This window comes from Porites lutea, chromosome 2 (assembly GCF_958299795.1).
Source record: "Porites lutea chromosome 2, jaPorLute2.1, whole genome shotgun sequence".
NCBI classification, from domain to species: domain Eukaryota; kingdom Metazoa; phylum Cnidaria; class Anthozoa; order Scleractinia; family Poritidae; genus Porites; species Porites lutea.
This window is the reverse complement of record NC_133202.1, coordinates 11,882,184-11,898,314: the sequence shown is the minus strand read 5'-3', so window position 1 is coordinate 11,898,314 and position 16,131 is coordinate 11,882,184. Positions and strand designations below refer to the sequence as shown.

Sequence of the window (16,131 nt, the reverse complement as noted above, 5' to 3'; positions counted from 1 at the left end):
AAAGCTCTCTCCTCCCCCCTAGGATTACAAATTTGTAACGCCGAAGATTAAATGATCATGCACAGACTGTTCGGTCTGTTTTCGGTAGCATCACCTAGGACAAAAGGCTATTGTTTTGATGAATTGAACCCGGTACAATAGACCATTTCTTGATACGAACAAAAGGATACTCTCATTTAGATGATGGATTTCAAAGTTCTGGCAATTCTTGTAACTGTGATGGTGATGATTGTGACGTTGTTGCTGAAGACGACGACGACGACGATGATGACAGAGATAATGTTGGTGGTGATGATGGCGATTCTCCTGATGATAGATTTTTATTTTAGAATGGAAGAAAGGCAAAAGGTATGTGTTTACAATTTTTAATTTATTCGCATGTCTGATTTATAGGTTTTCCAAAGAAAAGACCTAATGGATTGATAATTAATCAATTATGAAAATAAATCTAGTAACTAAAGAGGGTAAATCTATGGTAAGTAATTACAGCTTAGCGCTTATTAATATCTAAACTATCGTCGAACTCCAAAATTAAAATGATGGAAAGAGTGTGTTACCCATAACGGGGTTCAAAAAAAATCCTTCTTATCCGTCAGTCAGACTAATTATTTGACTATCAGCGTGGGTATGTAGAGTACTTCAACAAACTAAGGATTATGTCATCCCCTTTTTGGGGGTTTCCTTTTTTTTCAGTCCAAGAAGTCCATTATTTTTTGTTATATAGCTGGAAATTGTTTCCCAGCAGTACACTCTCTCATAGGTCACTTCGAGATCACGTGACGTCTAACATTTGTTAAGGTCTCTTCGATATGAATGAGAGCCTGTTCTTGTTGTTTGATGTTAACAGGAACAAGTAGAGGAGATGCAAAAGAGAAGGTTCTGGAGCTTATTTTTCACAAAACGACCGATTTTTGGAAATATTCGAGAAAATCGAAAATATCATGTGAAAAAAGTGTGGATGCTTAAGGAACAACGGTTTTTAAAAAACATGGGGTAGGTCCCCCATCGAAAAAATCCATCTCCAGTTTTGTCAACGCTACTTGGAGGTGAACAATAAGGAATCTAATTTAGCCTGCAGAGCTCTGAGCTTGGAAGATGATATTACCAATAATGATACCAATTAATGAAAAAAATATGAAATATTTTATTTATCTCAACAACAAAGATAGTAACTCTATAACTAATTAAAACAAGCTTTCCTTAAGTCAAAGAATCTTCACTCTGTTAATAACTCCGGATTTTACTCCAATTTCATGAACATGGTAAAACAAAACAATTCATGCACTTTAGATCCTGACTGTTTAGGAATAGATAAAATTAAGCGATACACAAACTAATGAAAGAGAAATATATATCTTTTCCGGCGACACAGCCTTGAACATTCAAAGAAAATAGAATTTTAAGCCTAGATTAAGTACTCTGGTATATGTATTTAGAAATTTACCCTCGATCACTCCACAAGCTGCTTTCGTAAGTTGGTACATTTTTCGTCTCGTTTTGTTTTGCTAACTTGCTACAAATTATGGGGTAATACCCTTCTACATATATTATGCTTGTATGTTTCCACTCTATTCATACCAACTGTTTGTGTCAAATAGTATGATATTGCTGCATGCATAACACATGTATGCGTTTGTACGGAATTTTTAGAATTATGGCAAATTTCTTTGATTTTTTTGGAGCCTATTTTCAGTTTGGGTAATCTAAATAACCGGTTTGATATTTAACAATTATTCCTCGACCCGAATAGGCTCTGAGTCAATAACCTATGAGGCCTCTGATTAGACTGTTTAGGATGTCGTGAAGTGCTAACAAAAGGATACTCTCATTTAGATGGGTTTCAAAGTTCTGGCAATTGTTGTAACTGTGATGGTGATGATTGTGACGTTGTTGCCGAAGAAGACGACGACGATGATGACAGAGATAATGTTGGTGGTGATGATGATGATGGCGATTCTCCTGATGATAGATTTTTATTTTAGAATGGAAGAAAGGCAAAAGGTATGTGTTTACAATTTTTAATTTATTCGCATGTCTGATTTATAGGTTTTCCAAAGAAAAGACCTAACGGATTGATAATTAATCAATTATGAAAATATATCTAGTAACTAAAGGGGGTAAATCTTTGGTAAGTAATTTCCGCTTAGCGCTTATTAATATCTAAACTATCGTCGAACTCCAAAATTAAAATGATGGAAAGAGTGTGTTACCCATAACGGGGTTCAAAAAAAATCCTTCTTATCCGTCAGTCAGACTAATTATTTGACTATCAACATGAATATGTAGAGTACTTCAACAAACTAAGGATTATGTCATCCCCTTTTTGGGGGTTTCCTTTTTTTTTCAGTCCAATAAGTCCATTATCTTTTGTTATATAGCTGGAAATTGTTTCCCAACAGTGCACTCTCTCATTGGTCACTTCGAGATCACATGACGTCTAACAATTGTTAAGGCCCCTTGGATATGAATGAGAGCCTGTTCTTGTTGTTTGATGTTACCAAGAACAAGTACAGGAGATGCAAAAGAGAAGTTTCTGGAGCTTATTAATCTTTCAAAAGCGACTTTCTAGTATTTATACTGAATACGATCGTTGATGTTAATGACAGCAACAAAGTTTTGAAAACAGAAATGTTATTTTCTGACTTTTTTCTGTCCCGCTGATGATCCGGTAGCACATTAACTGATATTATTATCTGCAAAAGGCACCAGAGCAGTACCCGGCAACAGAAAGCGTCCGTCATAGAGCTGCTTCAATTGTAGACAACTATACGAATAATTTGTAATTCTAATATTAACAAGATTTGTGTGTTGGGATAAGGGAATACTGTTGTCACGGACCCAAAAGGAGGTGAAGTTAAACATTACTACCAAAGAAAAAAGCTGTGACTCTTAGCATTGGATCTGTCCAAAAAGAGTGTCTGATGGCTAAAAGAAATCAGCATCTTTCATTTAAGTACATGGAATTTGTACTTACGTGACATCCCTTTTGTAACTGATGTTTCAGTTGACTATTAAGCTCGTGTTTAAACCGGTCTTTCTGAAACAGTTTCATTTCCTGAAACCTTTGGATATCTTTATGACGAGTTTGAAATAGGCGAAAAAGGTAACATTGAGAGACGCGAACGAGGATGTCGACAAAGTCTGTATTGAGGTACTAAAAACTTTTCACAACGCAGGTGGAAAACCTACACGCGGTTTCTCACTAATCATTCAACACAAAACATTTAGTGCTTTGAACTGCACCCAAGTCTTTGGAAACAGAGTGAAGGAATCGCTTAAAAGAAATACGAATTCGAATTCACGAAAAGTCGAATTGCCCCATGTCAAATACTTTCATGCCTTTGTTAGCACTCTCAACATGTCTCTCCCATCGGTGCAAACAAAGACAAAAGAAGATGAAGTTGGGATTGGGGTGGACTGGCTCAGTGTTTGACAACGAACTTTAAAAGCGAATCATCTCGAGACAAAGCGGGATCTTTACCTTCAGCCTCATGGGACTATGTCATGCTATTTGCTATATTTTTAAAAAGCTGAAACTTTTTTTGCATCAATTGAATTCCAAAAATAATGGTCCAGTTTTATTATTTAAGACTATTTTGGCATTGATATTGTTTCCGTCGTCTGTTGCAATGGATTGCATTTGATTGGAACTTCAGCCAACAACAAGATACAGGACACATACAGTAATTTCAACCAGATAAGTACTTGACTGATTCAGATAATGAAAGTGAAGAAGAAGGTGACTTTGAAGTAGTTTATGGCAGGACATGCCGTGACCAGTTCGGGAAGATCAGTACGAGATCATCACTGGTGCGTCTGGATCTATGAGGCTTGTGTCATATTGATGATTATACGATTTAGATCCAATTTGTACTGACGGCAAAAGTCGGTAAATAGGAGTCTTAATAGCTATCGCTTATCCGTTTTTGCTACTTCGGCTAGATAATTATGTTCTTTTCCATATTTTCAGTTACTTATAAATTGTATTAGTGGCGGAGTTTATGTGAATTCAAGTAAATTTATTCCTTGATCTTAGTAGGGTCTACTCCCAAAAGTGATTGACGTGTAGGATAGAGACAGTTAATAGCTAACCAAAATTAGTAGTTAACTGAGAATTAGATATCCCATTAGCACCCTCTTTCTTAGGCGATTGAAAAACTTCGGTATGGTGTCCGAAAAAAAACTCTATCGAAACACCTTAACAAGAAACCTATGATATGCAATTATCGCAAAGAGGCACGATGTGGTCATCTTTGCTGCAGTGTTTAACAGTATTCTACAGGCAAACGTTTAAACTTAGCAGATTAATTCAGGATTTATTGCCCTTGATCAGAGGGTACAGGATGCCAAAGGTGCTAACGAAAGGATACTCTCATTTAGATGGGTCTCTTCAGTGTTAGTCTCTTCAAAGTCTGCGATGATATTGACGATGTTGATGGTGGGGATAATAATTATGATGATGATAGATAGATACCGTTTTAAAAACGTTATTAAAAAACAATGACAAAAAGAGTCAAATACACAGCGATTTGTAGGGAATGGAAATTAATTAATCTTCATCTTCGTTCTCCTCTGTAGAAGGGGAATAGAAATTGGTTTCTAACGTCTCCACGTTTTTGTGTGTAACTGATCCGCAATCGTGACACCGAAGAAAGCCCTGTTTCATGTAATTTCTCCCCCAGGGAATCTGGTGATCGCATGTAAGACAAATCTTGTTGTAATCGTGCCAAAAGTATTTAGGACATTTCATGATCAATGTCCCGTACACATTAGAGTTCTCGCAATGTTCACAGCGACGTTTAGAGTGAAAGGTGGTTGACGTTTCAGGGTTACTACTTTCTGTTTCCTGACTGTCGTTTTCAGTGTCGTTGTCGCTCTCTTAGGTGCCTTCAGCTTCAACGCCATTCTCAGGAGCCACTTCCTCCTCCTCCTCCTCCTGACTTTCAATATCCGATGAACTCTCCTCATTATTACTCTCGTTATCGGAAGTATTTTCTACATTTTAGTAGCCTTTTTCCTTTTCTGTTAAATCACTTAACAACCTTTTGTTCTTGATTAAACCTTTATCGATTCCTAACTCTGCAAGTCCATCTAGAAACGTATTCAGCGCACGAGGCTTGGTAACCTCATTGTTATGAGGGAGTAACACATACTCAACTAGGTCAGCGATGTTTGTGACGGGAATAGTGCGTTTATTTCGAAGTAATTGTCCGCTGGGGGTCCAGAAAAGAGTATCTTTGGACGCGGCTATACTATGCAGCAAATCAGAAGCACGCTTTTCCGGCACTGCTCGGGAAAGATGACCCAAAACATCTTTTATTCTTGGTTCTTCATCCCCGCTTTCATCACCAGAACTTTCGCTTTCTTCATGTTCACTCTCTTGATCTTCCTTTTCAACCAAATCTATCTTTCTCTTCATTTTGATGAGTACCCGTGACAGACTTAGCTTCGAATGATCAACCAAGCGATTCGTTACCTCTTTTATAGCATTAGAAATCCTAAGCTTGAAACAACAGGGGCTAATACATCTTCAATAAAACCAGTACCCTCTTGAACAAGGACTCGCTTCTTTGTTTTGAAAGGGACATTTGGACTGGCCAGGTTAAGTAAAGCATCCTTATATGGCAGCAATACCTACTTATTTTCTCCGGAGATAGGAATGTGTCCCATGAGTACATTGTTGAGACTTGGACTAGTGCATGTAGTTGCTGTGGTGTAGCTGTCTTTAAAAGAAACTGGCACTGATAAGCAGGGCAAGCAGCTAACAGCTGAAGAAATGAAGAAATCCATGATTGCTGTTCACTACACGAGACATTGCTGCAAAATGAACTAAGAATGGCAGTTGGTAGTCTTTTATAGAATCTGGTGGAGGGAAAACAATAGAAGTGTGGTGGCGGTGGTGATGGTGGTGGAGGGAAAACAATAGAAATTTGGTGGCGGTGGTGGAGAGAAAACAATAGAAATGAGGTGGTGGTGGTGGAAAGAAAAACAATGGAAATGTGGTGGTAGTGGTGGAGAGAAAACAATAGAAATGTGGCGGGTGGTGGTGTAGAGAAAACAATAGAAATGTGGCGGGTGGTGGTGGTGGAGGGAAATCAATAGAAATGTGGCGGTGGTGGTATATAGTTTCACTGTTTACGAAGCAGTGTTAAAAAGAAAAGAAGTTGAGTGTAGGGTCGATGTAGGGTCGATGTGGGGTCGATGTGGGGTCGATGTAGGGTCGATAAGGGGTCGATGTGGGGTCGATGTTGGGTCGATGTAGGGTCGATGTGGGGTCGATGTGGGGTCGATGTGGGATCGATGTAGGGTCGATGTGGGGTCGATTTAGAGTCGCTAGGAGGTCGATGTATTTGTGGATGGAAAAATATATAGAATAAATGAGGAGGTGGAGGTGGAAGAGGGAAATAAAAAACATTCAGGAGGGAAAATAATAAAATTGTGGAGAAGGGAATAGAAAAAATTAAGGAGGGAAATAAAATTGAAAACGGAGAGGGGTAAGTAAAACATTGTGCGCAATGTAAAAAAAAAAGGATGGTTTGCTTTCTTTGACTATTTTAATAGATTTCTTTCAAATCACTGTGTATTTAATTCTTTTTGTTTTATAATAATACGTCAATATGCTTCCTTGAGGTTTTTCCTGTAGAGCTAATTTGTATTCAACTTTGGGCTTGTGAACTCGCATAATTAACTGACTCACGGTGCGCGAAACGTTGAGACTTCAATAGTTTTTTCATTTCCTCGAGATAAAACGGAGACAACAGTTCCGTGATAGTCAGACAAACTTGAAATAAAGCGTTTTCAGCCCCCGGGAGTTTAAAAGAGGATTTACGGTAGCGTTTGGCCTTGAATGGCATAAGCCAAGTTTTCGCTGAACACGAGGAACGGCACGAAGACACGCTGAGGATGATGGCATTGAGACGTCAAGATGCTAGTGTTACGCGCAGGTAGTTGTTGTACAAACAACCTCTTTCCTCAATTTTTCGCTTTTGGGAACATGCACAAACTACCCACGATATCACAGACCACTCAACGACTCAATTAGGGAGCGTCTACTTCGTCGACATAATTAATTGTCCATGATTAGACGGTGCAGGATACCGTTTAGTTCTAACAAAAGGAAACTCTCCATATAGATGGATCTCATTTGGGTTGCAATGATAACATCTGTGATGATAATTGGTGGGGTCATGTTGATGATGATGACGACGACGATCACCATGCCGGAGATAATGATGGTGACGGTGTTCCTGGTACCACTTTTACTTTAAGACATACAAATATGTGTTTCAAAATTCAAATTATTTGCTTGTCTGATTACAGCTTTTCCAAAGAAAAGAATAATGGAATTGTTAATTAATCTATTATGAAAATGTCGTAAGGGGCTAAATTTTTGGCAAGTAATTCAAGCTTTCCGCTTAATATCTAAACTATCATCGATCTCCAAAACTAATGGATAGATTGTGTCACCCATTACAGGGTATCTCAAAATCCTACAACAAACTAACGATTTCATTATCTTTTCTCAGTTTAAGAAGCCCACTTTTTTTTTATATCAAAGTTGTTTTCAGGGGAGGTGAATTTTCCTGACAACCAAGAAAAAGGCCGCCAAATATACTGGCAAAGCTTCTGAGGTTTTGAGACATACACACACTCAAGCATGTTAACAGTTGTTCATTAAGGTCCCTCCCGATCGGATGTGAATGTGAGACTGTTCTTTACGTTTAAACAGGAACCGGTAGAGAAGATAAAAAAGAAAGAAAAGCGAATGAAGAAAATACAGTTTATGGTATTTAATAGTACATTTTTTTCTCAGTTTAAGAAGCCCACAATTTTTTGATATCAAAATATTTTTTGATGTCAAACTTATGACGTGTTAAGCCCCTTTCAAACGTGGAATTTCTTACGAGTGCCGATCGAACACCTATGTTGTGAAGATTTCTTGTAGTTTAAGCAGTCTAAAGTAGTCAAGAGCTCTTTTTGTCCCCGTTTCTCCATTTTTCTTTCTTGTAATTAGCTCCTGTTGAACTTTTTTCGAGGAGTTCACTTGCTTTAATCCGAAGTAATTTCACAAACATTTTCAAAACCGTTCACCATGTCGAGCCAAACAAAGAAAACAAGTTTTGCATAACGTCATCCATGTACTCTGATAGATCATGGGCAACGACCAACCACAACGCGCGTAGCATTCACATCATTGTATAATAATATTTAGATTTGAGGTTATTTTGGTCTAAAAAATTGGGCGTTGAGTTTAGTCATGTCTTTATCAGATATAAGACACTCATTGAGCATTAATTTCTTTTGTTTTTTCTTTGTTAATTATTAATGAGTTTTTGAATGAAAAATAATATATTAAAGGTGATATAAAGAAACATCAAACAATACCAATTAATACAACGACATTTACTACACTACTTAAACTGTTCATTGCAGCACTTAATTTGCAAAACACTAATCGAACGCTTCCTGAAATAGTCAAATAAAAAACATTCTACAGTAGTTAAAAGTAGTTGTGGTGATACTGAACTTAAGTCCCATGACGGCGAGAGACGACTAGGAAATATTTTCAATTGGCAAAAAAACATCTTTATCTCATAAAGGGCCCCTGAAAAATAGCACCTCAAGTTGTCCTCGTACCATACCTTTGACCAACATCTACCGCTACCTAGTTATCCACGTTTCACCGCGGCTACTCAACTTTACCTCTCCTTATCCAGGTCTCATACCGTTTCCCAACTTACCCCAAGTCACACAGGTGTCATGCCGTTTATCCATGGTTACTCTAATTTACCTACCTGTTTACCCATATTCAATCAACGGTGGCCACGTCTCACCCCATTTACCCATGCCAGGTGTGCCCACATTTAACCCCTAGTTATCCACGTTTGTTTTTCACCACTCAGGAAACAAAACCACCAGAATCAAAGATGATCGGAGTAAGTTAATCATCTCTTCCTTTCAGCATGTCTTATGATGTACCCCGTAAACAGAGAGCCTTAAATTCTAAGACGAGGACGACTATGAGTACGACTTTCTGTCAGTACTAAGTGAGTACTAGGTAGTGCTCTTCCGTGAACAACGTCATTTTGGCGGGAAAATGTGATAGGGTGTTGTAGTGGCAGGAACAAGTTATCAAATTTTACAAGTTTTAAAATCATTTGCAACCGGAAAAGGGCTAAACCTTCTCCAATAAAAATAATCGTACTAACTTTTCAGGTGAAAAATAGTACAATTATGAAGCTTTCAGAGTTGAATATTTTTCGACAATACGGGAAAAAACTTTAAGTTAAATCTCGTACTCGTAGTCATCCTTGTCCTCAAATCTAAAAGCTCTCTAATGTATGGAATATATGATTTCATCTGATAAAGTTTCCGTTTTTATTTATTGAGGCAAAAAGCACACTACCATTACGAGAATTGACCAGAATAAATAGATTAAAAATCTTCCTTGATGTTTTTTTTTCTTTTTCCTTTCATTAATTGTATCATTATATGTAATAATTTGAAAATTTCTTTTGCCATCTAATGAGCTGGTTATTGAACAACAGGTAACTGAGTTAATAGTACTCCTCATGTGGTACCAGCGTTGTTCAGAGTAATTGGATTTTCTGTTTCAGTTTTTTATTTCATCTACTGTTCATGTTGTTTTATCCATCAGAAAACAGTATTACCAATACCGGCACGGTTGATTCGCAGAGTAAGTGGACTTTCTGTTTATCCAAGTGTATCCAAGTGTTTGTTCATTTCTGCCTGTGTGTACATTTAAGGCCACGGGAGACACCTATATATGAATAAATTTATATAAAGGCAAAATTTTACTTGAGCTACATCTTTTAAAACGCTTATATCTTGGCTGTTTTAGAGGCGATTTAGATATAAATTGTACAAAGACATTGTGAAATGTTGGAAGTTTAATAGGGTTTCTTTTATTTGGTAGTCTGGTGCTTTGCAGCGATGCTTTAAGCCACAGTTGTACAAAATTGGGAAATCGTGATTTTGTGTCCAAGTTTGCGCAAAACATAGAAGACAGCACTCCGCTGTGATTTTAGTAATAAATGATCAGTCAAAACCTCCAGACAGTGTGTTTTGTATTGAGCAGATTTTCTAATTTAACAATTACCAGCAAGATTCAATCGCTTAAATGAGCAAAATCTTCCATCCCTGAAACTGATTAACACACGTGAACACTATTATGCGCTCATCTTTTATCCAGTTATGATTTGTTGGCTTCACACGAGAGCTTCAAGTATAATGTAAGTGTACTTGGAACCTACTTTGCGTGTAAAGGAATACCGTGTGAAGGGATTGGTGACCGTGCAAACGTTCGTAGTTCAAAGAAGTCAAAGTTCTGCGGCAAGTATGGGCTACACCACACTTGAAGAACACATTGACCAAAAAGAAAGGCATGTGCACGTGCAGCACCCGGCGGGGGGAGGGGGGATTCCGCATATGAAAGGCATGGGGATGCTCGTCGGAAATTTTGAATTAAACCCCTAAAGGAGACAGATCTGGGCGTGGCCCAAGCTTTTTTTGACCCCTAAAAGAGACCGTGTTAAAACACAGACGATATAATATTTTTATATTTTTTCACGTGCAACCCTAAACAAGACCTTCACGACTAAATATGATGGCGTTTTAACCAGAACACCCTAAGCGAGACCAAAATCCGAAATTTACACCCCTAAGCGAGACGACGAGCATCCCCACCCCTTTCATAAGCGGAGTCCACCTCCCGGGGTGCAGCGGTTCTTACATTCTAGTGAGCGGAAAGGTTGACAGCTTTTACTCCAAGTAATATATAACATATTTTGTAACTATGTGTGAAGCCATGTTTTCTACAGAGCGACTAAAGATTTCCTAGTGCACTTGAATCATGGGCTTACTTAAGACTAACTACACGCATCTTTTTTGAAGCGAACAATTATCTTGTAAACCTGACGGTATCAAAGGTTTTACTTTGTGCATACACTTACAATAAATGCATAACAATGAGCCCAAGGTGTCCCCCGGGACCTTAAACCCCTAACTGTACTCGCGTGCGAGAGTTTTGGCAGTAAGCCAGCTAGTAAGGCCCCCCTTCCCGCGCCTTTGCCACGAGAAAATTCCAATTTCAAAGCGTCTCCTCCCCATTCTTACCCTGCGAGCAGAGGCCCTTCGATCTTCCTAGATAAGTCGGGTTCCCGACTTATCTTGGAAGATCGAATGGCCTCTGCTCGCAGGGTACCCCATTCTCCGCACGGCTTAGCAGCTCCTCTATCTGCCAGAACTTTGCTCACGCTTAAGCGACTTGTCCTTTTTCTCCACGCGGCTTCGAAGCTCCTCTGCCGAAACCTTGCTCACGCTAACTTTCCCCCCTGCTACGCAGGCTAATACGTGACTGATTGACCCAAACCGGTATTTCATGCAAGCTAAAAGATAGCCATTTTTTGCAAATCAGAGAGATTCTTTTCTCCCTAAGAGCTCTGTTTTCTCCTGAATTGAGCAGTCGGACAGGGCGGTAATTAGGGACTAAAAAAACGCACAATGCCTCGCGGGTCTTTAAAACTTCTATATTTTTGTTCTACGCAGGGCAATAAAGTAGAATCACAACCAAAGCTTACAGACGAGTCAGAGGAGGATGCTAAAGTACATGAATCAGTGGCTGAGTTGGCGAGTGAGGAGGACGTGGGTGTAAAATACCTTGGAAGATCGAAAGAGGGGTTAGAAGAAAAGTCTGAAGATGAAACTGAAACTGAAAATGAAACTGGAGATAATGCAGAAGGAGAGAAAGTTATTGAAGTAGAACCCGCAGCAATTCCAGCAAGTGATGGTACTACCTTTTCCTTCAATGAGTGGGCTGTTCACTTATTTTTTCCTCCTGATGCTGTATCTGAGCGTACGTCAATAGTGGTTCATTTATGGAATTACAGTGTTCGCTCACCCCCGCTGCAGGAGCATGAAGCCATCACTAGCAATGTTATTGAAATATCTTCCGTGAATGGCGAAGAACTAAAATTTAACACCAAGGTGAAGCTATCATTATCCCACAGCGCAACAGGCCTACAGGGCTACGAGATAGTGATAAAAAAGCTGATTGACAAGGAGACAAATACTTGGGAAGACGTGCATGGAACTAGGGACATACGTTGTCATCAAGACTTCGAAGACAAACATCCTCCTCACATGAAAATACCGGACATTTTCGTCCCAGTTGCTCAAGCCGATATATCCGAGTGCTCAACGTACGCAGTAGTTTGCCGTCTCAAGGCTTCTTCAACTAACATCATCACATCTGGTGGCGGCTCATTCAGCCATCCTGACTTCCCAGGCGTGAAAGTTACAATCCCTGAGAATTCTGTTGCACCTGACGCAAAGTTTCCGTTTGAGTTGAAGGTCCAAGAGGTTCCAAATACAGAATTTGAAGAGGAGGACATAATTCTTGGACCTGTATTGCGAATCAAGTGCAAAGAAGCTGTCCAGTTTTCGAAACCTGTCACCATTCAGCTGCCAATTTCTCTTCAAGAGCAACAAGACTTCAATCTAAATCCTACAACACGTCACGTCAGAGTGCTGTTCCTCAAGTCCCATGATGAACCAAAAGAATGGATTGATATCACTGATGATCTTGTGGAACCGCCAACTCTTGATGGAAAGTTTGTAAGGTTTCTTGTGAAACGGTTCTCGGCCTATGCGCATAGTGTTATGAGTCGAAACAAAAACTCCAGGTTTCATAAACAAAGAACTACAAATCGCCTTAACAGCAGCATTTATGATCAGCCCAGATTAGCAGTCTTTTTCGCTTACTTTCGTCCTGATCTTTTAAGAATTTTGTGCTTGAAGAGTTGCCTTGCTCACCTTAAAGTAAAGGTGTTAAAGGATCTTGAAAAACAATGTATAACGCCCGTTTGCAGCAACTCGAAGAGAGATATGACACCTGGGCACGATGAGGCATCCGTGTCTGTATCAGGAGGAATATACCCTTACATAAGGAGAGAAATGGGAGAAATTCTTCTCAGAATTTTAGAGCACCATCCAGACGATGCTGAACTGGAGGTTTGTTTCCGCAAAGACAAAGAAGTAGCACGAGTGGAATTTTATAGCACCTTAAATGCTAGAGCGCCTCTTTTGTGCAGATTACATTTAAAAATGCCCGTTCAGGGTACGGATCGTTTGAACTTGAGGGAACGTACGCGAAATCCTAGTGCAGTGAAGGAAGGCAGTCCAACGGACAATGACCTTGAACATCTGTCAACAAAAATCTCTAACGATTGGAAAACGCTTGGGCGACGACTATCTTTCAATGAAGCACAGTTGCAAGAATTTGATAACGGCCATAAAAAAGTATCCGAAAAAGCATACGCCTTGTTGTTAGCCTGGAAGCAAAAAGGCGGCTCAAATGCTACCTACAGTGTTCTGAAGCAAGCGCTGTGTGACCAGCGGGTGAACCGTAGAGATTTAGTACAACAATTTTGTTGTTACTGAATTCGGTTTTTACTTTGTCCTTCCGACCAAATTTAAAGCAATCTAATTCCCACTTATTATCGATGAAATTTCTTTTTTTTTTCTTGTACAAGCAGAATCAAAAGAGATAAATACGTACGTCAAAATAATTATGTTGTATAGTGAAAGTAATGTTAGTATAGTAAATAGATTTTGGCTTTGCGCTGGCCTCTTAGAGCTCCTACCCCACTATAGTCTTTATTCCATTTTAGTCGCATTTAAGCAAATTTAATAGAGGTCTATTGACGTCATGAAAATTAAATTTGTGAAATTATGGGATTTGTCAAGATATTCTGAAAGAACAACGTCCGAGAGGCCTACTTGTCTAAAAGAAAATCCCATCGGCCTTAATTAGGACATTAATATAGAATATGCTTTATTAGTATTTTTCATACGTAGTATAAAATTTAACTTAGATTCTATCGCTCTCTTTTGGAATACTTAATGTATAGATTATATTATAGGGTATATTTAACAATTATTCTTTGAAATCGAGGTGAATAGTGGCTACATATTTACCGAGCCGCGAAAGCGGCGAGGTAAATATTCCCAAAGCCACTATTCACCGAGATTGAAAAGAATAATGGTTTTAGTATATACACACGAAGTGATCTCAACAAAATCGGAGAGGAAACCATTAAAAAGTACTATTTGATTGACAGATCAAATCACGCGTAAGTTTAAAAATAGATCTTTGCAGAATTTTCAAACATGGCAATTCACACGATTATCATTTCGCAAACAACAGCGTAATGGCTTAAATGGACCCGCTAAAAGTTTGAACTGTTTCCTTACCTGAGAAGAAAAGTGGAGCTTTGTTGTTTTCTGTTGACTCGCCAAGTTTATAGCCAAAAGGGCTTGTTGTGTCGTTCTTCGCATGAAGTGCTGACAAAAATGGCGGCTCGGTTGCTCGAGGTAAGACGTCCTCTTCCTGTTTCATTCTTTTTCCTGTTTATTTAAAACGTAGAATTTCTGCAAACATTTCCTTTTAAATTTGTTTCTCATAAATAAACTAAGATTTCTGAGCCAAAATTTTCTTGTTAGAAAACGCTGAGTTCATGAAACGGCTTCTTCTACGCGAATACACGGGAGTTGTAAACAATCCATCGAGCACAAAACTCAGCTACAGTAAATTGAAAAACGCCGTATTGAATCCTTCCAAGTCTTTTCTTGCCTTAAAAAAGTCAACCCTAGGATTTTGTCGACTTCTAAAAGATCGTGTTCTAAAAAAATGGGAAAAACACTGAGCTCACACATTATCCACTGGCTAGGAGGTGAATATTGTTGAGATAGCGAACCAATCAGATCGCTTAAATCACCAAGATCACTGAGTGTGTATATACTAACATAGGGTATGTTTCTAGCGTTTACTTTCGATTGTGCAATTCCATATTTTGTTTTACTATTTATTAGTTATCTAGTTTTGCACGCCCCTAATTGAAACCAGTTTTTGTGGATCTACGTTAGTGTGGATGAATAAAGTAGATCTTATTTTACCTTATGTCTCTACCCTTTCATATGCAGTCAAATCCCTTTATAGCGGATGATGTAAGGGCCTCGAGTTAGTGTCCTCTCAAGCGAGTCCTTAATAGTGGGAGTTTATTTCACTCAAACGTTTTATAACCGCGGCTCCAGTGGAGCTTGGGCTACCTGTAAATCTATATGTATCAGCCTTCACAGATTTGTCAGGGCCGTCCACACTTGGCGTCTGGGTACTGGCACAAAATGATGCTATATTCAAACTTTGGGTAGCCGATATGTAACTGTGTACAGTACTTACATGTACTCACTTTCGCCCTGTCAGACGCCATTTTGAAACTTGAACTTAGCACGGGAGAGTAAAAAGCAGAGGATTAGCCTGGTAACAGTAAGTACTTGACAAAACAGTGTGTTCATATTGGTGCCCAGTGAGTACCGAAATGGGGCACGGTGCCAGGGCACCATGTGTGGAGGCTGCCTCAGTTTTCATTCCAAATGCGGTGCCGGTAGCATATTGAGATTGATCAGATGCCTCATGGTGGGTCTGCCGTGAGGACAGTTTCAGGGATGTTCAATCTTTCTAATGTGACAAGCTACCTCCTTTTTTTGCGTCTGGTTAAGTGAAGCTCCAACCCTGATGGTCACGCGACACGCACAACTTGCAAACATTTTTCTCACCCTAGAGGGTCTACACCGGGAGAATCGCTCAACATGAAAATCAGTTCTTCAATGTCCTTGACACCAAATGTCCAGTTCTTGCTCATGGGAAGAGAAACTAGCTTGACCTTTTTCATTGCCTCGGCATTGTGATCAATATCAAAATCAAATCAATTCTTTTGAAATATTTGTACGTTATTTGTAAGAATAGCTTGATTGGCAGCTGTTAGTTCAAACTTTCTGGTTTTCCAACCTACTTTACGAAAGTATTAGTCAGCCCCAAAAATAAATGTTACCGTGGCTCAATTATTTCGGAGGGGGGAGCTTATTTAATTAAGCGAGGATGAAGCTATCATTTCTCCATAAAAACTAGAATGAAAAAGCAGCTCCGGCAGATGAAGTTTGGGGTCATGTAGCCGAAGATCAAAACCAACGGAAATTCCAGCACGTGGAGGAAAAATACCGGATCAGTCCTCGTGGAGTGTTACAGCCCAGATCAATTAATACAGTCTTTCA

At 39.1% G+C, this 16,131-nt stretch overlaps 1 protein-coding gene across 1 annotated transcript in view; it reads left to right on the top strand.

Annotated features, from left to right (window-relative positions):
• The window catches only part of LOC140927741 (uncharacterized), a 39,284-nt gene extending 24,309 nt beyond the window's left edge, over positions 1 to 14,975 (top strand). Inside the window, exons 7-11 of the mRNA XM_073377423.1 lie at positions 181 to 348; positions 1,834 to 2,001; positions 8,904 to 8,936; positions 9,659 to 9,697; positions 11,569 to 14,975. Of these exons, the coding sequence (XP_073233524.1) occupies positions 181 to 348; positions 1,834 to 2,001; positions 8,904 to 8,936; positions 9,659 to 9,697; positions 11,569 to 13,461 (2,301 nt within the window). The 3' untranslated portion in view covers positions 13,462 to 14,975. The remainder of the gene's footprint in view (positions 1 to 180; positions 349 to 1,833; positions 2,002 to 8,903; positions 8,937 to 9,658; positions 9,698 to 11,568) is intronic.
• The last annotated feature ends 1,156 nt before the right edge of the window (positions 14,976 to 16,131 follow it).